General features: G+C 35.0%; 1 protein-coding gene across 2 annotated transcripts in view; it reads left to right on the forward strand.

Moving 5' to 3' along the window:
- RIMS2 (regulating synaptic membrane exocytosis 2) overlaps positions 1–25,121 on the forward strand; it is a 452,082-nt gene that overhangs the window by 299,702 nt on the left and 127,259 nt on the right. Inside the window, exon 20 of one of the 2 annotated variants that reach the window (XM_032610227.1) lies at positions 16,386–16,558. In XM_032610227.1, coding sequence (XP_032466118.1) covers positions 16,386–16,558 — 173 coding nt within the window. Of the gene's footprint in view, positions 1–16,385; positions 16,559–17,635; positions 17,699–25,121 lie in introns of those variants that run through there. The other variant, XM_032610225.1, reaches the window with a different exon arrangement.

The raw sequence follows: 25,121 nt of genomic DNA on the forward strand, positions 1-25,121 counted from the left end.
AGCTTGGCTCTTGGCAAGCTGATTAACAGGTAGGCATATGGCTATGGGTATGGGTATTTAAAAAGAAATACTCTTTAACAGCAGTGACATAAATGGATCTGAAAACTGAAAAATTTATAAAAAGTGAATTTTAAAATGTACATTAGGTGGCCTTATACAAATCACTAAGATGATACGTGGAAATACATGTATTTATTGAAAGTGAAGAAATGCAAGGTATAATTTTATAACAGTGATAGATATAAAATGCTAGGAGATTTTCTTTTTGGATAAGCACAAAAGTTGAGTTTCTGGTAGTATATAACACAGCCCAGCCCAATAATAGTACAGTTGAGCTGGGCCTGGTGCCCGCTGGAGGAAGAGCTGCTCCATCATTGACTCTCAAGCTACCCAGGGAACCTGGTATTCTCATGAAACAGACACCATTGTGCCAGTGATGGAATCATGTGACACATAGAGCAAGAGAATTCTAATAGGAGTGATCTTAGTAACCCGATCTCTACCCTGCAAGGTCCTCAAGGAGTAGGTTAAGAAGTCCTGTGGGAAGTAATGAAGCATCGTTTCTTGGCATAAGCAGTTCAACTGCTTTATGAACAGAAGTAGGATTCAGATTTTCAAAAAAATTCCTGCTAAGCTTAGTCTAGCCAGATATCCAGCAGAATGGTTTCATTTTTAAAAAATCAGAATTAAGATCACCTCCTCATGGTTTCCATCCCAAACTAGTCAAGAAATCTAATCACTTACTGATGAAGATGCCAGGGAGAATGCCAATGGCTGCACCTGGATTTCTTCACTGAAACCTGCCATTTCTCTAAACGTCTATTCTACTTTGTCAATTTTCTCTGTTGTTGTGTTCATTTCTGTATAACCCTGCAATAAGATAGCTTCACGTTCTTTAGCCAAATTAGCAGTGTGCTAATAATAGTACCTACCTCATAGGATAGTTTTCAAGACTAAGTCTATTTATATGTTATGTATAACTCAAACAGAGTTTGGAATATAATAAGGAATAAGTAAATGTGAGCTGTCGTGTGATGATGGTGGGGTGGTGATGGTGATGATGATGATGATGGGGAAGAAAGAGAAAAAGAGAAATTATTTTCAACAGATACCCTGCCAGCAACAGTCTGCTAGATACAGATTAGTATATCTTTAAGGTAATCCTAAAAAATAGGTGGGAGGAAAAGGGAGGAAAAAGGGAGGAAAAGTGTAAAAACTAATGATCTAAAAAGTTAAAAAGTGATTTGGGTTGTCTCATTTTTATCAGGTTAGTCAAATTTTTATCTACCACAAATTATCATTCTTGCCATTTCTACTCTTTAGCCAGCTGGAATGTACTACAAATTTAACTTAAACATAGAGAGAGAGAAAATTAAATTTACACATAATTTATCTAAATCTATGATATGCACACACACATATCCTAAAGCTCTGAGCCAAAGGAGAATTCCTCTCCTCCATATTTTAGCTGATGGAAGCAACAACTATTTATTTCTTCCTTGTCTCACATGTACAAACATACCTCACTTTATGTAGCAGACCCACAGTTACAAACTTAATAATAGATAATTTTAATGGAATTTTAGAAATTCTATAGTTTGTGACTAATCTTTGAATATAAAAGTTTCTAACTTTAGGTTTCTTTTTTCTTAACATTTGCTAGGGCTGTCATAACAAAATGCCACAGATTAGGTTGCTTAAACAACAGAAATTAATTTTCTCACAGTCTGGAGGCTAGAATTTCAAGATCAATTGTTGGCAGGTTTGGTTTCTTCTGAGACCTCTCTCCTTGGCTTGGAGTTGGCCACCCTCTTGCTATGGCCTCAAAGGGTCATCCGTCTGTGTGTGTCTGTGTTCCAATTTCCTCTTCTTGTAAGGACACCAGTCATATTAGATTAAGGCCCACCAGTGTGACCTCATTTTACCTTAATTACTTCTTTAAAGGCCTTATCTCCGAAACAGTCACATTCTGAGGTAGTAGAAGTTAGCACTACAACATATGAATTTGGGGGATATACAGTTAAGCTATAACATATCTATACAAAGTAGTTAATGGTCTTTTAGTTTATCACCTTAATGCATTATGAAAGCATATTTGATTGTAATGTAAATATGTATTTTTAGGCAACTAACTATAGCTATTTTGTTTCAAACTTTTTGATTTTTTAAAATTGTGTTTATTTTCTCTATTTCTCCAACTACCTTCTCACATCCTAGGAGATGAAATATTTTTGTGTTTGCAAGTTCATTTTAAAAATTATTTTTCGTAGTTATAAAACCACATTTAAATTTAAATATGTTTTTCTTAGCCAGACATTCAAGCATGTGTCTTCTTTCTTTACATTATATTTGTGAATTGCTACCTCATACTGTATAATCACATATCAGGCCAGGAAAACCACATGTCAGGTCAGGAAATATAAAAAAGATATTTTTAATTATGAAGAAGTCATTTGAGATGACTGGGACAGCAACTTACATGTTGTAGAACACTATAAAATTACGGAAGAAATTGTAATTTCTCTCTTTTTAGTAAATATAATGTTGCTAAAAACTAACAAAAGAAAGATCTTTAAATAAATTGCATCTAGCTACTCTCTGGTAAAAGGGTCAGTCTATGGACAATAGCTGCTATTGCCAAGAGCATAATTGCTTCCTATATATTTCCTAAGAACACACAAGGGAAACATTCTTCTTTTACCTCCAGCAAAAATAGAAATTTATGCATTCACCTTTGCTTTCATCAAGCCTCCAGGGTTGCTGGTTTGCTGACAACTAGAGTGCCCTTTGGGGGGATACAAGGAATGAATGATATGGGTCACCGAAGGGTGAGAGATCTTGCTTTATAGAATCAAGGAGGATAAGAGGAATGAGGAAGGAAGAAAATGTGATATATAATGCAGAAACATTCTTTCCAACTCAAATTTCATGTAATTTAAAAGGATTAAGTATAGCCATATAAAAAATTACAAATATAAGAATATTCAAGACAACAGAGATATGAAAACATATAAACCCTCTGAACCAACCATGACATTATCACTTCCTAAAATACATATATTCTGTCTTATGTGGTGCTTATTTGCTTGTTTCTTACTTTTTTATTAAACTTCACACTTCTTGAGAATGGGGATATAGTTTATTCATCTTTGTAGTTTCTCCAGGGGCAAGTAAGGACAAGATATGAACTTCTGGAGAGGGTATGGGTAGGTTATTACCCAAGAGTCTAAAACAGATTTTCTAATGGACATATGATTATTGGTTTCTGTATAGAGTTAATCATAATAGAAAGAATACTCAGAAAGAATTGGAAGACTTAGGTTCTAATTTTGATTCTGCCATTTATAAGACTTTGGATACATTGCCCAATAGTTCTTCACAACCCAACCTTTTTCTGTGTACAAATTCTGTGTTATCTATAAAGTGCTACCCAAATATATGGTAGTTTGGAGGCCATGTTGAAAAACATCATTATATATTAACACTTGGGTTTTAGGCAGCCTCATCATTAATTAAGCAAATCATTTAATCTTGTAGCTTAATCTTTAAAATTAGGTTTGAACTAGATCTTCTGTATTTCATTTCCTTTATCTAGTGTTGTCTCATTATTGATTCAGTAATCTCTGATCAGTGTCAGGCTCTCTACTCAATGTATTCTCACAAATGATTGAATCTACAGATTTTATAATTAACTTATGGCATAATAATTATGATTTATAGAATAAATGTATGTGTATAATGTTTTTGCTTCATACTTCACATGAAATAATTGAAAACTAAGTTTGAATTGAGACTTAAGTCAAAACCTTTAGTCAATTAAGGCAATCAGTCAACTAGGAGGGCAGCATGGAGTCTTCCACGTCTATAATTTCAATTTAATTTGGCTAATTATAATTTGAACATATCTACAATTTTATTATGTAATAGCTTTGCTCATGAGCACAAAAACTAGTTGTAACTTTTCTTCAGTTGGAAGGATTACAGATATTATTTATTAGCAAAATTAATTTACTAATATCTTCCTAAACATGGAATTTTGATTATTTCTACATCATCAATTTTGAAAATTATAAAATAATACTCCAGACTGGAAATAATATAGCTAACCTTGGAATAGATCTCTTATGAGAGAAGGAACTTTTGGCTGGTGATAATTTCAGGAGGTAGAAATATTGTATGTAAAAGAGTACAGAACTCAGCTTGGCACATGGGAAAGCCCAGTAATGGTAGCTGTTTTTATTATTTATTATAACAAGTGAGGTAGGAGTAACAAAAACTTTACAGTTGAACTCAGTTCTGATAGATGAACCAAAACCCACCATTCAATATAGCTTTCTGACTAACAAAGAAATGGCTATGATTTTATGATTGACCCTTCTTAGGTCATTTTCATGACTAGGAATACTCACTTCAAGGCTAACAGTCTTCAGGGTCAGTCATGTAAGAACATGTTACTTCTCAAGCCCATTTTCACTCTCTGCCAAAAAGAAAAATCATCGGAGTTTTAGATGGAATATGAAGGTGTTATTTCAAAATGACATAAAATGTCTTTTTATTCAAGTTTGTTTGTATTTTTTTTATTATTTAAATATCTTACTTGTTTAAAATTCATCCACATATAGTTATAAGTAGTATAGTAGTGTTACTTCCTTGCTGGTTTTGTATTCTGATTATACATGTCATTTTATATAGTTTTCAAATTTCAGAAAAGGAAGAAAATCTTTATTTTAAAGAAGAAAACTATATGTGAATATTTTAAAAAGAAATGGCTTAGGTTCTAAATAGGCTGCCTAGTATCCCATTAAACATGAATTTATGGTTCACAATTTATTTTGATGAAAAGAAATAGAATGACTTTAATACTGACAAGTTAGTTGTATAAGCTTAGTTAATTCATTTAACTTATTTCTCTCAATTTTCTCATCCATAAAATGAGGAAGGTAGATTACATCCTCTCTGAAGTCACTTTCAGCTTTAAAATACTGTGATTTTTTTTGAATGACTCAGTGACGAGTGAATAACTAAAAGTATGTTTCAGTGCCAAATAATTTTCCTGGGCTTTTTTTCTTAAAGGATGGTTATATGAGTCCTCCTTTTTAAATATCTGAACGTATTTTGTTATCTCGGGGAACATTTAGTAATGTTTTCTTTCCTGCTACTCAGAACTGCATACCACAGGTATCTCTGAAGCTGATCAGCTTTAAGTCTGCATTCTGGTTCTGCAACATTAAAAGAAGAAAAATTACCAGATAAACAATCAAATAAATAATAATAAAATGGAGGACTAAGTGAATGAGGAAGGAATAAAGGAAGAAAGGGATAAAGGCAGGAAGAAATGCAAAAAAGAAAGAGGAGGGAGGGAGGAAAGGAGGAAGCAGGCAGGCATAATCCTTCCAGTCTAAGAATTCATAATTTAATTAGGGAAACATGCACAAAAAGTAGTGCTCATACAAAGTAGGCCGTGTTAAGTAGTACAATACAAGTAAATCATGCAAAGGAAAAATAAAATGAGAAATATTCATTTGGCTTGAAGAAATCTGGGAATACACTGTAGAATAAGGCATAATGTGAAGGACATAACAGGCAGAGGGAGAGCTTAAGCAGAGTTATAAAAGCATATGAGCACAAGCTGTGTTTTAAGGAACAGCTAGTAGTTCTTTAGAATAGAAACATTTAACAAATTGGGATACGTATTAAGAGGTAAGAATGGAAAAGTTGTCTGGGACCAGATTGTGGAGGGCTTTAGATCACTCAGTTAAAAATCCAGAATGTTCTTCTTTAAAATCATAAGCTTTGAAGATTTTTTTAAGTCACCAGTATCTACAAATCTGTGCTTTTAGAAGATACTCTAATGGTATACTTCAGATGAATTTGAAAAGGGTGTTAAAGACAAGGAGTCCTATTCAGATGCTACTGCTAGAGTCTGAGCAAGACATAATTGTCATTCCTTGCCATGTTTGACTGTTGACTCCACCCCAAATGGTCTTCATGCAAATCCAACCGATCCTACCCTACCTTCTCACACAAGGAGTAAGGGTAGTGGACCTCTTCCAGATTTTCAACAGAATGTAATTATATCTGCCCTGTGCTTGCATTTGATCCATCAGGGCAATTCTCAGGCCCTTTTAGTTTCTTCAATAATATGTTGTTTTTCAGGCTGTTATTTAGCTCTGATTCTCTTAGATGCAAGTACCTTGAGTTACTTTATTACTTTCTAAGGTATTAATATTTGAAAGGGAACACCACTTCATATCCTCAATCCATTAATTTTTCTTGTATTTTTGCCCGTTATAGATTCCCAGGACCATGATCCTACTGCTATGTTCTCATGTCTTATTTCCGTTACAACTTTGGGGATGCTAGCCTGCTACTTAATATCTATAATATCACCACCCTATGTCCTAATAAAAGATATAAATATTCTCTAAAAAATTACATAATAAGCCACATAATAGTTAAAGATGTTTACAAAGAACTAAATGTCAGGAATTTTATGACTAAGGAGAGTTTATTTATGATATTTCCTAATTCTAGCTGGATCTTACAAGTCTATAATCCGAGGGCTTGGAGAAGCATTTAATCATAATAATGGTATAATTGCTTTAATAGTAACTCCTTTTGTGGAAGAATAATGGCCTCATTGGTTTTTCACTAGCAGCAGGCATTCTGTTCTACTCTCTCTGAGCTTGGATGTAAATGAAATGTTACGTATATCAGAATGAGATATTGTTATTAATACATTTAAGGGTCTGGGAAGAACAGACTTCTTGATTGAGGCAGAAATTTCAGATGACATTTGTTTGAGCTATTACTGAAAAATAAATGGCATAAAAATAAATCTAAGACTCAGTAAAGCTGTGGAAAAAGAAAATTATTTACCTTATGTGGATACATCTAAAATAATAAATGGCTAAGTATTAATACATATTATCTGTAAATTTAAAAAGTAATAGCTGTCAGATGTTGGGGAAAAGAAAGTAATATATAAAATATATGAAAGTTGTTTGTAAACCATTAAAATTATTCACATTTTAGTAATTATTAGTGTTATGGTCATGGATTGTTATGTTCTTTAGTTTAACTTTCCTTGATGTCAAGTATAAGCATAATTATAAAAACCAATCCAGGGGGCTTCCCTGGTGGCGCAGCGGTTGAGAGTCCGCCTGCCGATGCAGGGGCCACGGGTTCGTGACCCGGTCCGAGAAGATCCCACATGCCGCGGAGTGTCTGGGCCCGTGAGCCATGGCCACTGAGCCTACGCGTCCGGAGCCTGTGCTCCGCAACGGGAGAGGCCACAACAGTAAGAGGCCCGTGTACCGAAAAAAACAAAAACAAAAAATCAACCCAGGTTAACTATTTCAAGAATGAAAAAACATGAATTTCCAAGTCAGGTTTAATGTTTTCCTACACTAAGTAAATAAGCCAATCTGGTGTCAAAGGACAATGCCTTTTTTTTTTTTTTTTTGCGCTACGTGAGCCTCTCACTGTTGTGGCCTCTCCCGCTGCGGAGCACAGGCTCCGGACGCACAGGCTCAGCGGCCATGGCTCATGGGCCCAGCCGCTGCGCGGCATGTGGGATCTTCCCGGACCGGGGCACGAACCCGCGTCCCCTGCATCGGCAGGCGGACTCTCAACCACTGCGCCACCAGGGAAGCCCAAGAGTGTACCTTTTTACCATGAGGTCAGAACAGGCACAGAACAGGATGAGTGATATACCATTTGGATTGACATTCAGATGTTCATAACAAATAGACAAAGTCATCTGAATAAATAAGGATCTTTTTTTTTTCCATAAACAAGAAATTCAAGCAGCAGTTCAGGGCTGGTACTACTGTTTCAAAAGCCAAGCTCTCTGTTCTTAAAACTTGTCTTTCTGCTCCCTGTTCTTACAGGAAGGCATTCATCCCCATTGTCACAAAATGACTACTAACGTAGGCTCATATGTAAACTCCAATCAGAAAGAAAAGCCAAGAGGGAAAGGCAAAGACCATAACAGCTAAGCCAGCCCACTGTAATCAGAAAAGTAATAGTTCTCTCCAAACTGTGTCCCCTAAGTTCCTACTTATACCTCAGAGGCCAGACTCAAGTGAAAGGATCACCCTAGCTACAAGGGATTCTAAAAAATGAAGTTCTTTTCTTTTTTTGTTGTTGCTGTTAGACCACCAAAATAAATCTGATTCTTTTAGTAAAGAACAAAGGGGAAGAAAGAATATTGGTAGACATTCAACAGCAAGTGAGACAAATAAGTAGGTATAACAGACTCTATGAATATGAAAGACCAAGGACCCATTCATAAGTCCCAAGTAGCTTATCTTATTATCCAGATATTTGTTTGCATAAAATTAGTGATACTTCTTAACTGATTAGAATGGAGAATATTGGAGAGAAAGCAGTCAAAGATAACTCACAAGTTTTCTAGGTTTTAGTTGGTTATTAAGCCTATGAAATAATGGAGGGAATATAAGAGATACAAGAACAGCTGGTTTGGAGTGAAAGAGAATAAATTTGATTTGGGCCACATTGAAATCGATGTACCTACAAAACAACATATGGGAGATGTCCTGTTAGATGTCCTGGAAATACAGGTCTCAAGCTTGGGAGAGAAGTGAGGGGGAAAGATAAGGATTTTTTAGTCATTACATGGGTAGATAATGGGTTAGATCATTCTGTGGGAATTCGTATAGTGAAAAGAAAAGAAGGCTAAAGATTGAAATTTGGGGATAATCTAATTTAAAATCAGGTTAGAGAAAGTGACGCTAGCAAAGGAGATTAAGAATAAACAGAGGCCTTCCCTGGTGGTGCAGTGGTTAAGAATCCGCCTGCCAATGCAGGGCACACGGGTTCGAGCCCTGGTCCGGGAAGATCCCACAGGCCGCGGAGCAACTAAATCCGTGTGCCACAGCTACTGAGGCTGTGCTCTAGAGCCCACGAGCCACAACTACTGAGCCTGCGTGCCACAACTACTGAAGACCACGTGCCTAGAGCCCGTGCTCCACAATAAGAGAAGCCACCGCAACGAGAAGCCCGAGCACTGCAACGAAAAGTAGCCCCCGCTCACTGCAACTGGAGAAAGCCCGCACACACAGCAACAAAGACCCAATGCCGCCAAAAATAAATAAATTAAATAAATAAAATTTTAAAAAAGAATAAATAGAGAGATAGGGGAGAAACCATGAGTGACATTATCTGAGAAGCCATTATGGAAAAGTTTCAGGAAAAGAGAGGACTTCAACAATATTAGATGTAATAGCAAAATCAAGAAAGAAGACACTGCTGGCTGATAAATTAGGACATTTTTGGTATTTGTTTGTTTTTTGAGAACAGTTCTAGTAAATGATAGATTAGAATGGGGGAAGAGTTAAGGATCCTGAGAAGGAAAATAGTAAATGCATTTGTTAAAGGCAAAAGCACAAGCTCTGCAGCTACCTGAGATTTCTAAACCTGGGATTTCATCGCAGAACTGGCCTTTCCATCTCTGAAAATTGTGAGGAATCAATGGAAGTAAATAAAGGATGAGGTACCTTGAACAGCTAATTACTAAGAGACACAGAGTTCCCACAGAGCCAGACCTTTGAGAAAGTCATCATTGACTACTAGCATTAATTCCTCCTCTACAAATTCTCCAGGAAACTTACAAATTTCCTTCAGACCAAGGAACAGTGGCTCTTTAGTAAGTCTTTGCCTCCAAGCTAATGGCTACTCTGTCTGCAATTGTGTTTCTTTATCTTAAGCTGTTATTGTTCCATCTTTCACAAGATGAGTAGTTTGCAGGTATGATATCTTGTTGTCCCGTACATCTTTTCTCCTAACAAGTCTTTGTGAGTCCTACAAATAATGCATTTATTTCTAAGCCCCCACCCCTGGTGGTATGCACCAACTCTGCATTCAGTGACCATTTGGTAACTTGAAATCAGCCACAGTGGGAGTATTTAGCCTTCAGAAATGAGCCGGCTCTGTAAATCAGAACTTTTTCCTTTTGAATAGCTGGTTGTTAAATACGTATAAGCACACCACTTCCTATCTATAGCCATCACAGAGAAGGAAAGGATTAAGTGACTCAGCTCTATTCAGCTATCATTACAGTAGTTTATACTCTGATTTGGTACTTCATACTGGAGATAATACCTCAGTATATAGCCCAGATAAAACAACCATTCCACTCATTTCTATTCATTAAACATTCATTGAGTTTCTAGTCAGGCACTACTGATCTAGATAATGGGAATACTAAAACAAATATGACAGTAATTATCCTCAAGGAATTTATAATCTAGCAGGATAGATAGATGGTAGATAAATAGATGATAGATAGATGACAGATGATAGATAGATAAGAGAGAGACAGAGACTGAGACAGAGAGACATGATAAAGGTATAAGAAAGGCATAAATTAGTTTAGGAATACTCAAGGCAGTGATTAATTCTCTTTGAAGGAATTAAAGAGTTTTCTAGCTGGGATTTCATTTGCAGGATACTGTTTACAAAACTAAATCTTAAATTAACCCTCAGTTTTCTGTGGCCTTTCCTCACTGTCTTCTCCCTCCAAAGTAGAGAACTTAACACAAAATACCTTCTTTAGGAGTCCTATCTAAAGAAAATTATCTATTTACAAGCAGATTTTTACACAATCAGCATTCAAATCAGACAATGATAAGAACTTTGGCTAGGACAGAGAAAAAATCATCTGGAAATAGCTCCTCAAAAAGCAAGTACCTACAGTTGTGCTACTAACAAAACACAACTTCTACTCTCTTGGAATTATTATATGGAATAAAAATAAGATGATGCAAATGAGAGCATCTTCTTGCTCTTATGATTGTTTCATTTACCACAGTGCCAGGACTCCCTCTGCTCTGTTCTTTTCTCCTCTAGACCCGCCAGACTGATATCAAGAGCCCTGCCCAGAAATTCAGCCCCCCTCTTATCTTCCAAAGATTATGTTTGCCTCAATTTTTTCCTACTTTTCGATCTACTCATGTTTTCTCTCTGAATATGATGTAAATATTCCTACAAGTACTTCTTGATGGCCTAAAATATTTTTCTTCAAACGTGAGCTTTCTTGCTTCCCAGTATTTTGCCATAACCAATTCTTGGACTAGAGTTTTAGACAATAAATCGCAGTTTTATGGTGAGATTCAATAAATTGAAAACAAGCAATGCTTAAGGACGTCTCATAGAGGTTCACGTACAAAGCTCAAATGACCTGAGTTGCTGAGATGCTGTAGAGAACTCAAACTAGGAAATTACTTAATCTAAGAACTTGAAATGAGTATATAGGAGAAAATGAAAATTTTATTTTAGAAATCTGAGTTTACTTTTTTCTCAGGAATGTTATTATAAAATTTTGATAATAACTTTCCTTGCAGTAGAGCTCTGCTGATGTACTGTTGCTTTCCACTAATGTTAGATAAATAGGGAGAACATTAACTTTTCCAGGCCACTTAAGAACTGTAGGGTCTGGAACATCCCGGAGAACAATAATTTCCCGTAAATTTTTCTGTTCCATGATCTGCTTAATAGTAATGTACAAAACATCAAAATGTTGTCGGGAAAAGCTCCCGCACTGTCGTCCAAGACTTTAATGATCTCCAGTCAGCACAATTTTCAGCTGAGATCCTGTAATCCTATGCAGTAAACCTTCTTTGTTTGTTTCATTAAAGATAATGATGAGCACATCATCCATTGTTCATGTCAGCTGGAAACTAATAGATGCTAATTGTTTAAAGCATTTATTGTATAGTGCCAAAACAATACCAACCATTTCCTAAATAAATGAACTTATTCACATTCGTAACTCATTACCTTGGTATAATAATAATTTAGCTGCTTCTGTCTCACTTAAATTATATAACTTTTGTTTTTCATACTTTAGGAAAAGCAAAAAGAATGAACCATTTTAAAAGTAAACTCCCATAGTAGGTCATTTATAACTTTGCTTTGGGTTTTTTGTGAATTATATACTTGAAGATGCTATAATCTAAATGTATCCAAAATACGTTCCTCTTAAGTTTTACTTTTAAAACTTTTTCCCATTATTTCTCCCTTTCCATATTTCTCATTCTGTTAATCATATGTCTATTTTTAATGGAAGCCTGAGCTATATTCCGAAGGTAAACATGTTAGAAATAGACAGAAAAATGCATTTGGTACAAGCCTTAGGTAGACAACAAAATCATCATCAAACTAGAGCTTTTAGCTAATTTGTAGTTTTCCTTTATTTAAACTATTCCATTCAGTGTCTTTTTATTTATGACCCGCTGCTTTCGGTGTTGGAAATGAGCAGCTGCTATGCGCTAAGCACACGATTGGGTATTTTGAATATATTATTTCTCTTACTCCTCACAAGAATCCTTACAATGAAATTTATCCTTATCTTACTGGTACAAAAGCTAAACCTCCGAGTTTAAATTAAATTAAATATTTGACTCTTAGGTGCTAAGAGACTTACAAAGATAAGGAAGATATTGTTCCGGCTTTTTGGAGCTTTTATTCTAATAGGTTTGAAAACTACCAATAAATATGAATACACTCACACCCACACACAGACACACACACACACACACACACACACACACCTATAACAAGAGGTAGCATGTGATGAATTATATAAAGGCTTAAAACTATAGTATGTGGAATCTTATCTTTCCTTAAATTTTACATATCCAAAATTTCAGCTCAGCAAACTAGATTATGTGAGAGGTCTTAGCCAAAGATATGTGCAATGTATATATACCATGTGTGTTTAAAAAAAAAAAATTCTTAAGCCTTAGGCTAACCTGTATGTACCTATGAATCATAGCAACAGGATCAAAAGTCATGATGACCTGAAAAGACAAAGGCTAGAATATGCAAAGTCAGAATCCTAACTACTGAAATACAAAAGTCAAAAAGCAGTTAGGATTCAGAAATGAAGGCAAAGAAAATCAGAAAAGAACCAATCAGGAAGACATGGGATACACAGGTACCAGGTGGCTTTGGATATTAGGATAAAGTACCAGAAGCAAATATTAAAAACGAGGTATCTTCTATGTCAGCCAAGAAGTGCCATTTATTTCCTGCTGAGATAAAGCTATTCCTTATCCTGCAGTTGAGAATTAGTTCCCTATGAGGCGATGGGATATGAATGAACCTGTCCAAATGGGCAGGTGAGGCCTGAGAACATACTGGGGGGAAAGTTTGATTTAATATTTTATTTTGCTTTATAAATATATTTTCTGAAATGTGTCTCTTAGATATATATAGAAATAGTTACATTTTATTATAGCTTAGAGCAGTCTTAAAATAGTAAATTTACTCTTGGGTATTTTACCTAATATTTCTTTTAGTAAATATATTCCTGGAATTGATACTAAGCCAGTATTCAGCTACTATCTAATCATCATGACCATCATTGTCATCATTTGTCATTTATTAAACACTTCTTATGTGTCCAATAGTGCTTTATGTACATTATTTTATTTAATCCTTGCAGCAAACCTAGGAGATGGGTATGATTGTTGTCCACATTTTAACAGATAAAAAACTGTCCGGGAAGATCCCACATGCCGCGGAGCGGCTGGGCCCGTGAGCCATGGCCGCTGGGCCTGCGCGTCCGGAGCCTGTGCTCCGCAACGGGAGAGGCCACAACAGTAAGAGGCCCGCGTACAGCAAAAAAAAAAAAAACTGGAACTCAAGATCACAAACCAAATAATTTATGTAGCCAAGAAAAGCATGTGCTTTTCATGATTACATTTACCCTTAGTACTTCCTGAAGTTAAAAGTTGTGGCTTTTCATTTGCATTTAGATGACATAGTAATCCCATGAGCAAAAGCAAAGAAAAAAATGTAATACCAAAACTGCTTTTCTATTCAACGATAAATTATTTTTAAAGACGTAAATAGCAATATGCTTCTCCTTTTTATTATAAGTTCTAAGAATGAGTAAGATAAAGTTCTCCCAATACAGTGTAGTATTAGGAACAATTTAATAATTTTGAAAATTTTCTTGAAACATCCATTTTTCATATATATATGAAATGTCCAAAAATGGAAATTACTTCCATTTGTGTCTCAACTTGAGATCAAATTTACTTTTAATAAATGTCATGGAAAAAAATACATATATACATATATCCAACGTTATCTATGCTAGCCAGTATATACTGGCTATATATGTGTATATATATTATATATATATTTTTTAAATATAATAGTTAACATAGATAATATTGGATCCAACCACTGAAATGCTGTTCTAGGCAATGGCTGAAGACATTGTCATTTAAAGTAACTTGTTTTTGATTTTTTTTTTTTTCTTTGTGGTACGCTGGGCTCTCGCTGTTGTGGCCTCTCCCGTTGCGGAGCACAGGCTCCAGACACGCAGGCTCAGCGGCCATGGCTCACGGGCCCAGCCGCTCCGCGGCATGTGGGATCTTCTTGGACCGGGGCACGAACCCGTGTCCCTGCATCGGCAGGCGGACTCTCAACCACTGCGCCACCAGGGAAGCCCTGCTTTTGATATTTTAAAATGACTTTAGTTTGAAAAAGAATACCATGGACTAAATGTTCTCCAAATAAATCCACTGTAAATAAATAGTTTTCCTTTTAAAATCAAACATAACAGTTCTATTTACATAGATATTTCCTGAAAAAAAGGCAATAGCTTTTTGAAGAATTTAACTGTATTTTTTTTTTTTTTTTCTTTTTTGCGGTATGCGGGCCTCTCACTGTTGTGACCTCTCCCATTGCGGAGCACAGGCTCCGGACTCGCAGGCTCAGTGTCCATAGCTCACGGGCCCAGCCGCTCTGCGGCATGTGAGATCCTCCCGGACCGGGGCACGAACCCATATCCCCTATATCGGCAGGCGGACTCTCAACCACTGCACCACCAGGGAAGCCCTAACTGTATTTTTTTTTTGATAATTTAGAATTCCAACAAAGTCGAAAGTTAGAGTGGATTAAGAAAGGCCATATCTCACCTAATATAAATATATATTTCTAGGTTAAGGATTTGATTATTAAAATTTTGTGTAGCCTTCAAAATAATTCTTATATTTTACATTTAAAGAAAATGACCAGTTATTAACTCAAAAATATACAACAAGATACTGGGAGATCCTGGGGGAAAAAAAAACAGCTCATTTGAAGCTGATCTAATGTTTACGCTACACCCTACTGCCATTCAACTTGTCTTACCAAAATGTTTATACCTAGCTAATATTTTCAGTGAATTGTTGTTCATACAGAACTATTTATTAGGGTAATGATTATTCAAGTCACAGTAAATGGTTTATATAAGATAATCATCTTTCTAATGCTTTATGAAATTTGCCAGTATCTATGATATAAAGATCTCCATTGTGAAACTGACCAAGTAAGGATTTTTCACCATTATGTTTAAGAGCATATTTACAAAAAAAAATCTATTAGCAGATAGTCTCTTAACCTAGTAAGAGCCATCAGGTAGTAGTCATACAGTAATAATACTGGCTGCATTATTTTATATTCTACCAGACACCACACAGGTATTATTTCTAATTTTCAAAATAGCCCTGCAAGGAAGATATTATTTTCCCTATTATTTTATAAACACTGTTTTAAAGGTGAAATAATTTGCTCAAGTTTACCCAGCTAGCAAGTTTTCCTTACTCCACATTTTTCAGACTTCAAAACCTATTCTTTTTTACATTCCACATGTCATTAACATAAAGCATTTATGAAGGTTTTCAATTTATCAGAATATTTGAACACCCAGAACACCCTGCACCCTGGCTGTGCCAGATGACCATCTGATTATTTCAGTTCCAGAAAGTTTGAACTATTGTAAATAATAATGATTTTTTCTAGTACTTCTAGGATTCATCAAAATTCCAGCAACCTTTCAGAAATTAAACTTGCTCTTTTCTCTTGACTTTTCTTTAAAAAGTTAGTGTTTTAATAATTAGATTTTATATTATCTCTAGGTTTTCAGTGAAGCATAATGGATTAAAGAGAAAATTGATGCTACTAAAATTGGTTTTTATAAGTTACAATGGCAACTTCATCATACTTTTTTTTCAAATTCAGAAATAAAAAAAATTTTTCTTCCTAATATTAAGCCAAATGTTTATTTCCCAGATTTTACCTAAATGTTCTTCCCTGAGGCCATTCCTGTTGTGAAACTGTTTTAATGGTCTTCATTGGGGTGTGGTAAAAATTCTCTAATTGTCATTGCTAAAAACAAGGGTTTCATATAAACTGAATTTTTCTTTTAGGATAATTGCCATTCACTTTTGTTTTATATGCAACTGAGTGGGGTTTTGCAGTATCCTCTGTGGACAATTAAAGTGCTGAAATAGGAGAAGCGAATAATTGCTTTGTGTGGTAATACTGACAACTTCTGCGTATTTGTCAATCTGTGTTAACAGTATCGATCAGGATGGGATCCTCATAGAGGGGCAGATAATATTTCCACTAAATCTTCGGACAGTGATGTAAGTGATATATCTGCGGTTTCAAGGACTAGTAGTGCTTCTCGTTTCAGCAGCACAAGCTACATGTCTGTCCAATCAGAACGGCCAAGAGGAAATAAGAAAATCAGGTGAGTAAGGGGACTTTAAGCAGGAAGTTCCTCTAAATATATTTTAGAAGATCTTTATTTTTCTTTGAATAAATGTAAAATCTTTTACTTCTAAAAGGTTAATATATATCATTAAGACAATAAGAACTTCTGTACAGATTACTTTTAATTATATTTTGGTCTCCATTTCAAACTTCTTGCACAGAAAAGTTTTACAGAACTTATAGCTATTTTCTTACTAGATTATTTGAAATAATATCATTAGGTATTTTTTCATGTTTGTTATTTAAAAAGTAATTCTTTTATTATATCTTTACTGAAATTAAAGTGATGGTTAAGTGAAGACCTGAATTTTTTAATATTCTAAGGAATATGAAAAATCATATTTTAGAGGGGATTTTTCCTAGCTGAATACATTGTAGTAATTCAGAAAACACAAGAACATTACTTTTTTAGTAAGGTGCTCTCCCATCCTCTTGAAACTTTTTATAAATGCATGGAAAAAGTTCTCAGTTTTTCAAGAAAATTTATAAATGTAATGTATGTTCTTTAGTGTAATTTTCATTTATCACCCAACCTATAGACTTTATGGACACCTGAGCTAAATTAGTCTTTTTTTACTCCTATTGGATCAAAAAAAAACAATAATGGAGAGACCACAATTTTTTCCATGCAACTTTGTAACAGGAAAATATGATTTAAAAACAATTATGATTTAAGTGTTGCTTACACAGTGCTTCTCTGGTGTACACTGGAGAAAAAGTTTTCAATGCTTAAAAGATGTCATTTTTATTTACGTTTTAGTAGTTATCATTACTTTTCTATTTAATTTTGTATGCACTTTTTCTTGACTTTTTCTTTCTGTTTTGTGTTTATTTGCATGCCTTCAATTTATTTCGCTTTCAAAAGGCCAAAGGGAATAGAAGAGGGAGGGAAAGAAGGGGATAAGCATGAAGAGATAGTTCATGAGGAGGAAGAGGTAAAGGAAGAAAGAATTAATGAGACTGAGAAAGGGAAAGAGATTACAAAAACATGTAATAAGGAGAAAAACAGAGAATCAGGAGACGAGGAAAAAACACAAGATATACCTGAACAAGGGAAAGAAAAAGAACAGTGGAATAAAGAGGATTTGCAAAAGCAATTCTCGCAAGATGATGACAGGTAAAATTTGCTCATTTTCGTAGACATTTCCCATTAGTAATGTCCTTTCTCCTACTCTTAAAAACTATTTTGCCATTTACATTTGGTTTATTTTCTTGTGTTTTATCTATTTAGCTTCTAATGCAACTAATTAATGTTAGCAAATTATTACCTAACAGACTGATTTATTAAACAGTCTTTAATTTGTATACCATAGCTCTGAGAGTCTGATTTAATTGGGTTTTTAAGTCCTTTTTGACTAGGTGGATCAAAGGTAAATTTCCCTTTAGTTTTTTTAGCATGAATTACTGTATATCTTCCTCATTTGTAGAGTCAAACCTTTAAAATGAGGTTCTGAAGGGGCTGAAAAAATGTAGCCTGCACTATAAGAAATACTATATACTAGAACTTTTAAAACGAATGGCAAAATAGGTAGCAAAAAGTAAGCTTTATTCTGTCTCTGAATAAAGAAAAAAGCAAGTCCCTTGCCTGTCATAGTTATCTGGTGGGGTCTAGTGCAATTCTGATTCCTGAGGAAGATTGTGGAGTAGGAACAGTAGTCTTTGATACTCTGAGAAGATAGAGGCCTTAGGGCTTATTAGAAGGCAGGCATGTTGACTTAGCCCCCTCTAGAAATTCATTCAGCTAGAGAAACTGCCAGAGAAGGAGCTTTGAACAGGGGAAAAGGGAAGAAACATAATCAGCAAGGCATAACAACAACTATGTTTTCATTTTCATAACACAATGCACTAAGTAAATATGAAACCATCTTTACAGTGCTGTACTGAAAGTCATGTCAGCACAAGTCCGCAGTAGACTCCATCCTTCTGCCTGAGGAGATGAGATCTGTCTAGTTACATTTCTCTGAGACTGAGAATTGCAAATCATGTGCATTTTGGAGGGATTTGGTTTTCTAGTAATCCATCCAGACCTTGATTTTGTGCTAGAATGCACTTGGCATAATACTCACCCCGATTGTAAGCCAAATTTTGCTTTATTGTATCTAAATCCAATCTCAGTTTGTGCTTTACTCAGAGTTAAAGAGAAAGATAATTGGAATAAATGTTTACCCCCTGGGTATACAGTTCAGTGGTCTAATTCTATGACACTTCACTTTCTGTCTCAGATTGGTATATTTAACTATATCTGTGATCTATGAAGCTTTCTATGTAACAGTCACGAAACCTAAATGTAAATCTTAAATTAGGCATATTTTGTGATTCGAGTCTAAACTAGTAATTTCAAGTCTATTTCGTTGTTTATCTAACTTTTGATAATTACATTACCTTATTAATGAAGACCATTTTTATGGTTTGTTTGGCATAGGGTCATTTCATCATTAATTCACAGAGAAAAGCTTTCCAAGATTTCCTTGGAAAGAGACACAGAGTTTCCTTTCTTCCAAAAACAAAATGTGAGCCTCTAATGTGTTTTCCATTCTATAAACTGTGTAAAGGAGAACACATGAGCCCCTTGGTGTCTGCCTGGAGCCAAAAGCCTATGTTAGCATATCTGGCTTGGTGGGGAAAAGTTTGAAGAAGATTATAACCTTGAATTCTCAATTTTTTAATATTACTTTCTTCACCATTTTCTTCTTGAAAAGACCACATTATTTTACACAGGAAAGGGAAAGATGGTATATTCCTAGCAATGAGTCATCAAGGCATTGTACTCTGCTTAAGTAACTATAATACTTTCGCAACTGTAAACTTTAGGGGGCCAGGCTGATGTCTCTAGGGAACATATATTCCATATGATGGCAAAAAGTGTCAACTGCAATTATTTGTGAGAAGATGCTGGTGTTGCTAATTAATTATTGCAGCATAGGATCTTGAATTCGCTTTCATTTCTCAGAATAAAATGAACAGTCTTTATTCCAAGAGAAGCTATGTCTGAGTACTGCCAGTAACATTTTGTTTTGGTAGTTGATGAACAGAATCATAGATTGTTTAAGTGCAAAAAACAACTTACGTGCTTATACAACATTATTGGAAATAATCTTATTCTATAATGCATCATTGACGTTTACTTGTAATCCAAATTTTGTAAAGGAAAAAACTTTCTGACTTCAGGGTTTAAGTATCTATAGCAATGCTGGTATACTTAAAATTAACAGTGACTACAATGAACCAAATCCATTTTAGTTGCTATTTTCATTACAGTAATTGTATCTCATTGTGTGATACAGAATTATGTTGTTTGTGTTATAGTAAGTATTAAAGTAAGTCTTCTGAATGTACTAGTAGGAAATGAATAGCAAAAAGTAAATTCAAAAAAAGGTCCATTAAATATTTGAATATAGTATTTTTTCAAAGTTGATTAATAAATAATGCATTCACATTTAGCTATTTATATTTCCACACATGTATATTAGCCTGGTTAAATGCCCCCCTACCATTAATGATTCTTTGGTAATTATTTCTAGAAAATCCAAAATTATATTTACCATTTAAAATATTTTTCTCACTCTCTGTACATAGGTATCTATCTACATTATATCTATCTACATTTGCTGATTACATACCATATATATGTGGTAGGCTGGCCCAGAAAAAAAGTGTTCAGATGTAAGGAGAAATCATTCGTTCAACCAATATTTATTCAGAAAATTTGTCAGGCAATATATACTATGAGCTGGGGGATAGAGGTGAAATTAAGCATTTCTAAACTTCTAAGCCTGAGGGTGAAGCAGTTTCTTAGACTTGTGTAGATGGATGTTTAAGGATAGCTCCGTATCCAGAAAATTTCATCAAGAAACCTAAACTAATTCACAAGGGTATTTGATGGGAGAATTTGGCACAAGAAGTGGAGATCTTAAGTAAATCTGCAGTGGAAGATAGAAAAACAAATATTGAACAGTATAGTATTGTCAAAACCAACAACATTTGGTAGCTTTGGGATCAGATGACTCATCCATTCCCCCAGGTTCTGTTCTGGGCATATAAGACAAAAGAAAAAATAATTCAAGAAACTCATTATCTATAAATTTTCATAGATAACCAAATAAGATATACTGAGCCTCAACAGATTGCCTGCTTCTCAGATCCTCGAATATTTTTGTATTACCCAGCTTTCCTTTTAATGGAGATGTTACAGTTTATAATGAATGCACTGCCTAAAAACTTTATGGCTTCATTATTGTAAAACAGGTTCAAGATCTACGGTAAGAGTGAAATATTCACACAAAGATTTGCATTAATGAAGACTACACAGAAAACCTTTTGAGGATTTGTGTGGATCTGATATTTAGCAAATTTTTGTGCTTTACATTCTTACGGAAGAGTCAATTTAAAAATGATTATTTGTAAGACCAAAATATAAATAAAAAGTTTCAAAAATCAAAAAAAATTTTAGTTCTCAGGCATGTCTATAAACGGTATAGAATTATGTTTTCTCTTTTTAAAGAAAACGTCCTAGAGATAGGAAAATGTTTTAAAGGAAAAAGATGGCATCAGTTCAAATATTCATGAATAGCTGTTTTTAAGACTTAAGCCATCTAAATTATCTAGTAAAAAGTTCTTATAGTCTTTAAAAGGGCAAGCAGAATAATTGTTAATGAAATATTTATTACTGCTAACTTACAGATCAGAGTTACAGATCAGAGTTAAAATGTGATAATACATTGTCCTGACTATGTAATATAACGACGCGTGCAGCATATTTACTCCTATGTTATAGACCTCCTCTGCTTTATAATTGTGCATAAAAAGGGGACTTTTAAAAAAAAACACCAAATATCACTCTTAGAATTTTGATCATGTAAGGACCCAGGAATTTGCATTTTTAAAACAAACACCCCCCGAGTGGTTATGATGCTCTCCTTCCTCTCTTTTGGGTTGCTTATATTTCCTAATGAATACTACGGTCAGCTTGTCAATTCGGGGGGGAAAAGGCAGCTGTGCTTTTTGACTGGGATTGTGTTGAATTAGATCAATTTGGGGATTATTGCCATCTTAAAAAATGTTGTCTTCCAATCCATGAACACAAGGTGTTCCATTTACTTATGTTTACTTTCTCTCGATGATGTTTCATAGTTTTCAGGGAACATATACTTCTTTTATTAAAATTTATTCCAAGTATTTTATTTTTGGTGCTATTTTAAGTGGAATTCTTTTATTAATTTCATTTTGAGACTGATCGTTGCTAGTATATAGAAACACAATTTATTTTTATAAATTGATCTTGAAACCTGCAACTGTGCTGTATTCATTTATTAGCTCTAAAAGTTTTTAGGTAATTCTTTAGGATATTCTATATGAGATCATGTCATCTGTGAATCAAGATTACTTGATTACTTCCTCCTTTCTGATCTGAATGCCTTTTTATTTCTTTGTCTTGCCTAATTGACCTGGCTAAAACCATCACTACAATGTTAAATAGAAATGCTCATGGAAAGTTCTTAAAAGAAACAGCCTAGGGGCTTCCCTGGTGGCGCAGTGGTTGAGAGTCCGCCTGCCGATGCAGGGGATACCGGTTCGTGCCCCGGTCCGGGAGGATCCCGCATGCCGCGGAGTGGCTGGGCCCGTGAGCCATGGCCGCTGGGCCTGCGCGTCCGGAGCCTGTGCTCCGCAATGGGAGAGGCCACAGCAGTGAGAGGCCCGCATACCGCAAAAAAAAAAAAAAAAAAAAAAAAGAAACAGCCTAGTAGAATTACTTTGCATTAGGTCTAAAAGCATTTTTGAGGATGTCGCCTGTGCCACTCATCCATTTTAGAATAGTCTATATGAAACTTTCTTTTAAAATTTTGTGAGCAGCTCTCTTAAAGAATAGATGTATCTACTTCACTGAAAACAAAACAATGTAATCCATTGTATGTTCTCTTTATCTAGTCTATCAGGAAGTTCAAGTTCATAGCCAAAAGACATGATAATTCCATTCAATTTCTTGAACTACATTATATTATAATCATTATATTATATATAATAATTGATATTTTTATTTTTGCCTCTTTTCTGAGGCTTTGCTCCTTTACCTCTATTTTATTACAATTGTGTTATGTAACTTTTTTAAAAAACTGCCTCAAACTGTATATGCTGCTAACTCGGAACAGTTTTCATATGGTATCCTGCCAACCTTTAGAATTCAACACCTTTACATTCTCTTCTTGAAATGCTCTTTTCTCTGAGCTCTTGTGATTGTACATTCCTTTAGTTCTCTAACCATCTCTCTGATCACCTCTGTCTTCTCTGGGAGCATTCTCTCTGCCCCTTCCATGTTGACATTTTCCAGAATCCCATACTAGGCCTTCTTTTCTTTACGTGTTCTATCTTGATGCTGTCTTCTGTTCCGTGGCTTCCAGTAGCATCTGTGTATTGATGGCTTCCAAAACTGTATTTCAAGCCCAGGTTTCTTCCTTAACCATCTGCCAGATCTATCCAGTCCTGTCCTTGCCATCTTCTTGTCTGTCCTGGGGACGTACCAAACTCAGCATGTAAAATTAAATTCATCATACTGTCACAGAACAGGCAACTACATTTAATAACCCACTCCTCCTTTTGTGCTCTCTTTCTCGGTGGGTGGCACCGGCACCCTCCCATTTGCCCAAACCAGGAACCTAGGCGTCACTCGACTAGTCCTTCTCCACTGAGCACATTCCCTCCCTCCAATCAAGTCTTATTAATCTTAATGCTTAATTATCTCTGAAGTATTCCATTTCTCCCTAACCCTATATCTACTTCTATAATTTAAGCTATTATCTCTTATGGAGATTAGTTTAGTAGTTTAGTTTCATAGATTAGTTTAGTAGGAAAATCTTGTCTTTTAAAAATAATAGCCCTTAGGGCTTCCCTGGTGGCGCAGTGGTTGTGAGTCTGCCTGCCGATGCAGGGGACACGGGTTCGTGCCCCTGTCCGGGAAGATCCCACATGCCGCAGAGCGGCTGGGCCCGTGAGCCATGGCCGCTGAACCTGAGCGTCCAGAGCCTGTGCTCCACAACGGCAGAGGCCACAGCAGTGAGAGGCCCGCGTACCACAAAAAAAAAAAAAAAAAAAAAAAAAAAAAAAAAAATAATAGCCCTTAAACCTGAACTCGTTATGCTAATAGCATAAAAACATGAGTAATCAGTTTTTCTGAAGTTGTTCCTTTGTGAATTGTGTACTTTGAAAAGATGAATTTTATGGGATGTGAATATATCTTTTAAAATGCTCAGAAGGTCTCTGCAAAAAAAAAAAAAAATCTGTAATTGGTGTTGCTTCTTCAGTAACTATTATGAGTGTAGTGGTGATAAAATGCAGATGATATTTTGTTTAAGGTTAAGTTTGTCGAGCATGTCTTTTTTTCTATTCCAATACTTCTTAAGAGCCACCTTTCCTTAAAATGTTCATGGGGAAGCAGTGTGTTCAAGAAAGCACCCGGTTTTAGTTAAGATGGTGGTAAAAAGGGTTAAGAATGAGTGGTCAGGGGATAGCTTTGTAACAGCGCCACCTGGCGGCGTTGCTTTGCTGCTGGTGTCACCACATTTTCAGAGCGGTCTTTACAGCTAACTCATAATATTTATACTTCAATACCACATGTCTACTCTTTGATATGAAATCGGAGATCAGTGTTAATTAAAACTTACTCCCACATCTTACATAAATTAATAGACTTATTCAAAGAGTAATTGAAAGAGACCTATTCAATTTAATTGACTTTGTAGTGTAATCGTTATTAGCAATTTCTGTTAATTTGTATTTCTGTGGTGACTGGTTATTCTATCCTGTTATCACACAGGAAATCTTATTCAGAGATGCCTACCCAGATTCATTTTTACTGATGAATTAATTTCATTCTGGTTAGAAAAGCAATTTAGGATTATATACATTTAAAATGTCCATTAACATTCATTTACATATTAAACTTTTGTTTTCTAGCATTACCACTACTGATTAACCTATAGGTAAATAATGTTTCTATTTACCTATCTGCTATAATGGATACAATTCATTTTTATTTATAACATTGTTAACATTTATTTCTAACATTTTCCCCACTGGCTGTATGTTAGAGAGTAAAATAAATTTAGTGTGAAAGTAGAGAAATAATTAAATTGGAATGACTTCTACCATACAAAATAATAGCAGTAGAAAAAACTGCTGCAGTAGTTTCCATAATATTCAATATTTATTTTTACAAGCCAAAAAGGACGATTAATTCACAACTGTTATTCTAGACTACATGCAATATTCTGACAGTGACTCCTAATAGAACTACAGGTATCCCTCAGGATGAACAAATTTAACATATAGAAGTTTGATTTTTATAGAAATAATAAAAATAATATCAAGTTTGAAGTCAAAGGATTCCCGTGCATGAGTATTATTGTGTTAGATACCAGTATACCAGTACAGTGTGGTACTGTATGGTGTGGCTTCATTTTCAAATGCTGATTCTCCATATAGAAAGGGGGAGTCTAATCTTAAGTGATCAAAAGTCAGAAAAAGAAAATCCACAAACACCCAGCCTG

The sequence above is a fragment of the Phocoena sinus genome, chromosome 17 (genome assembly GCF_008692025.1).
Source record: "Phocoena sinus isolate mPhoSin1 chromosome 17, mPhoSin1.pri, whole genome shotgun sequence".
NCBI classification, from domain to species: Eukaryota; Metazoa; Chordata; class Mammalia; order Artiodactyla; family Phocoenidae; genus Phocoena; species Phocoena sinus.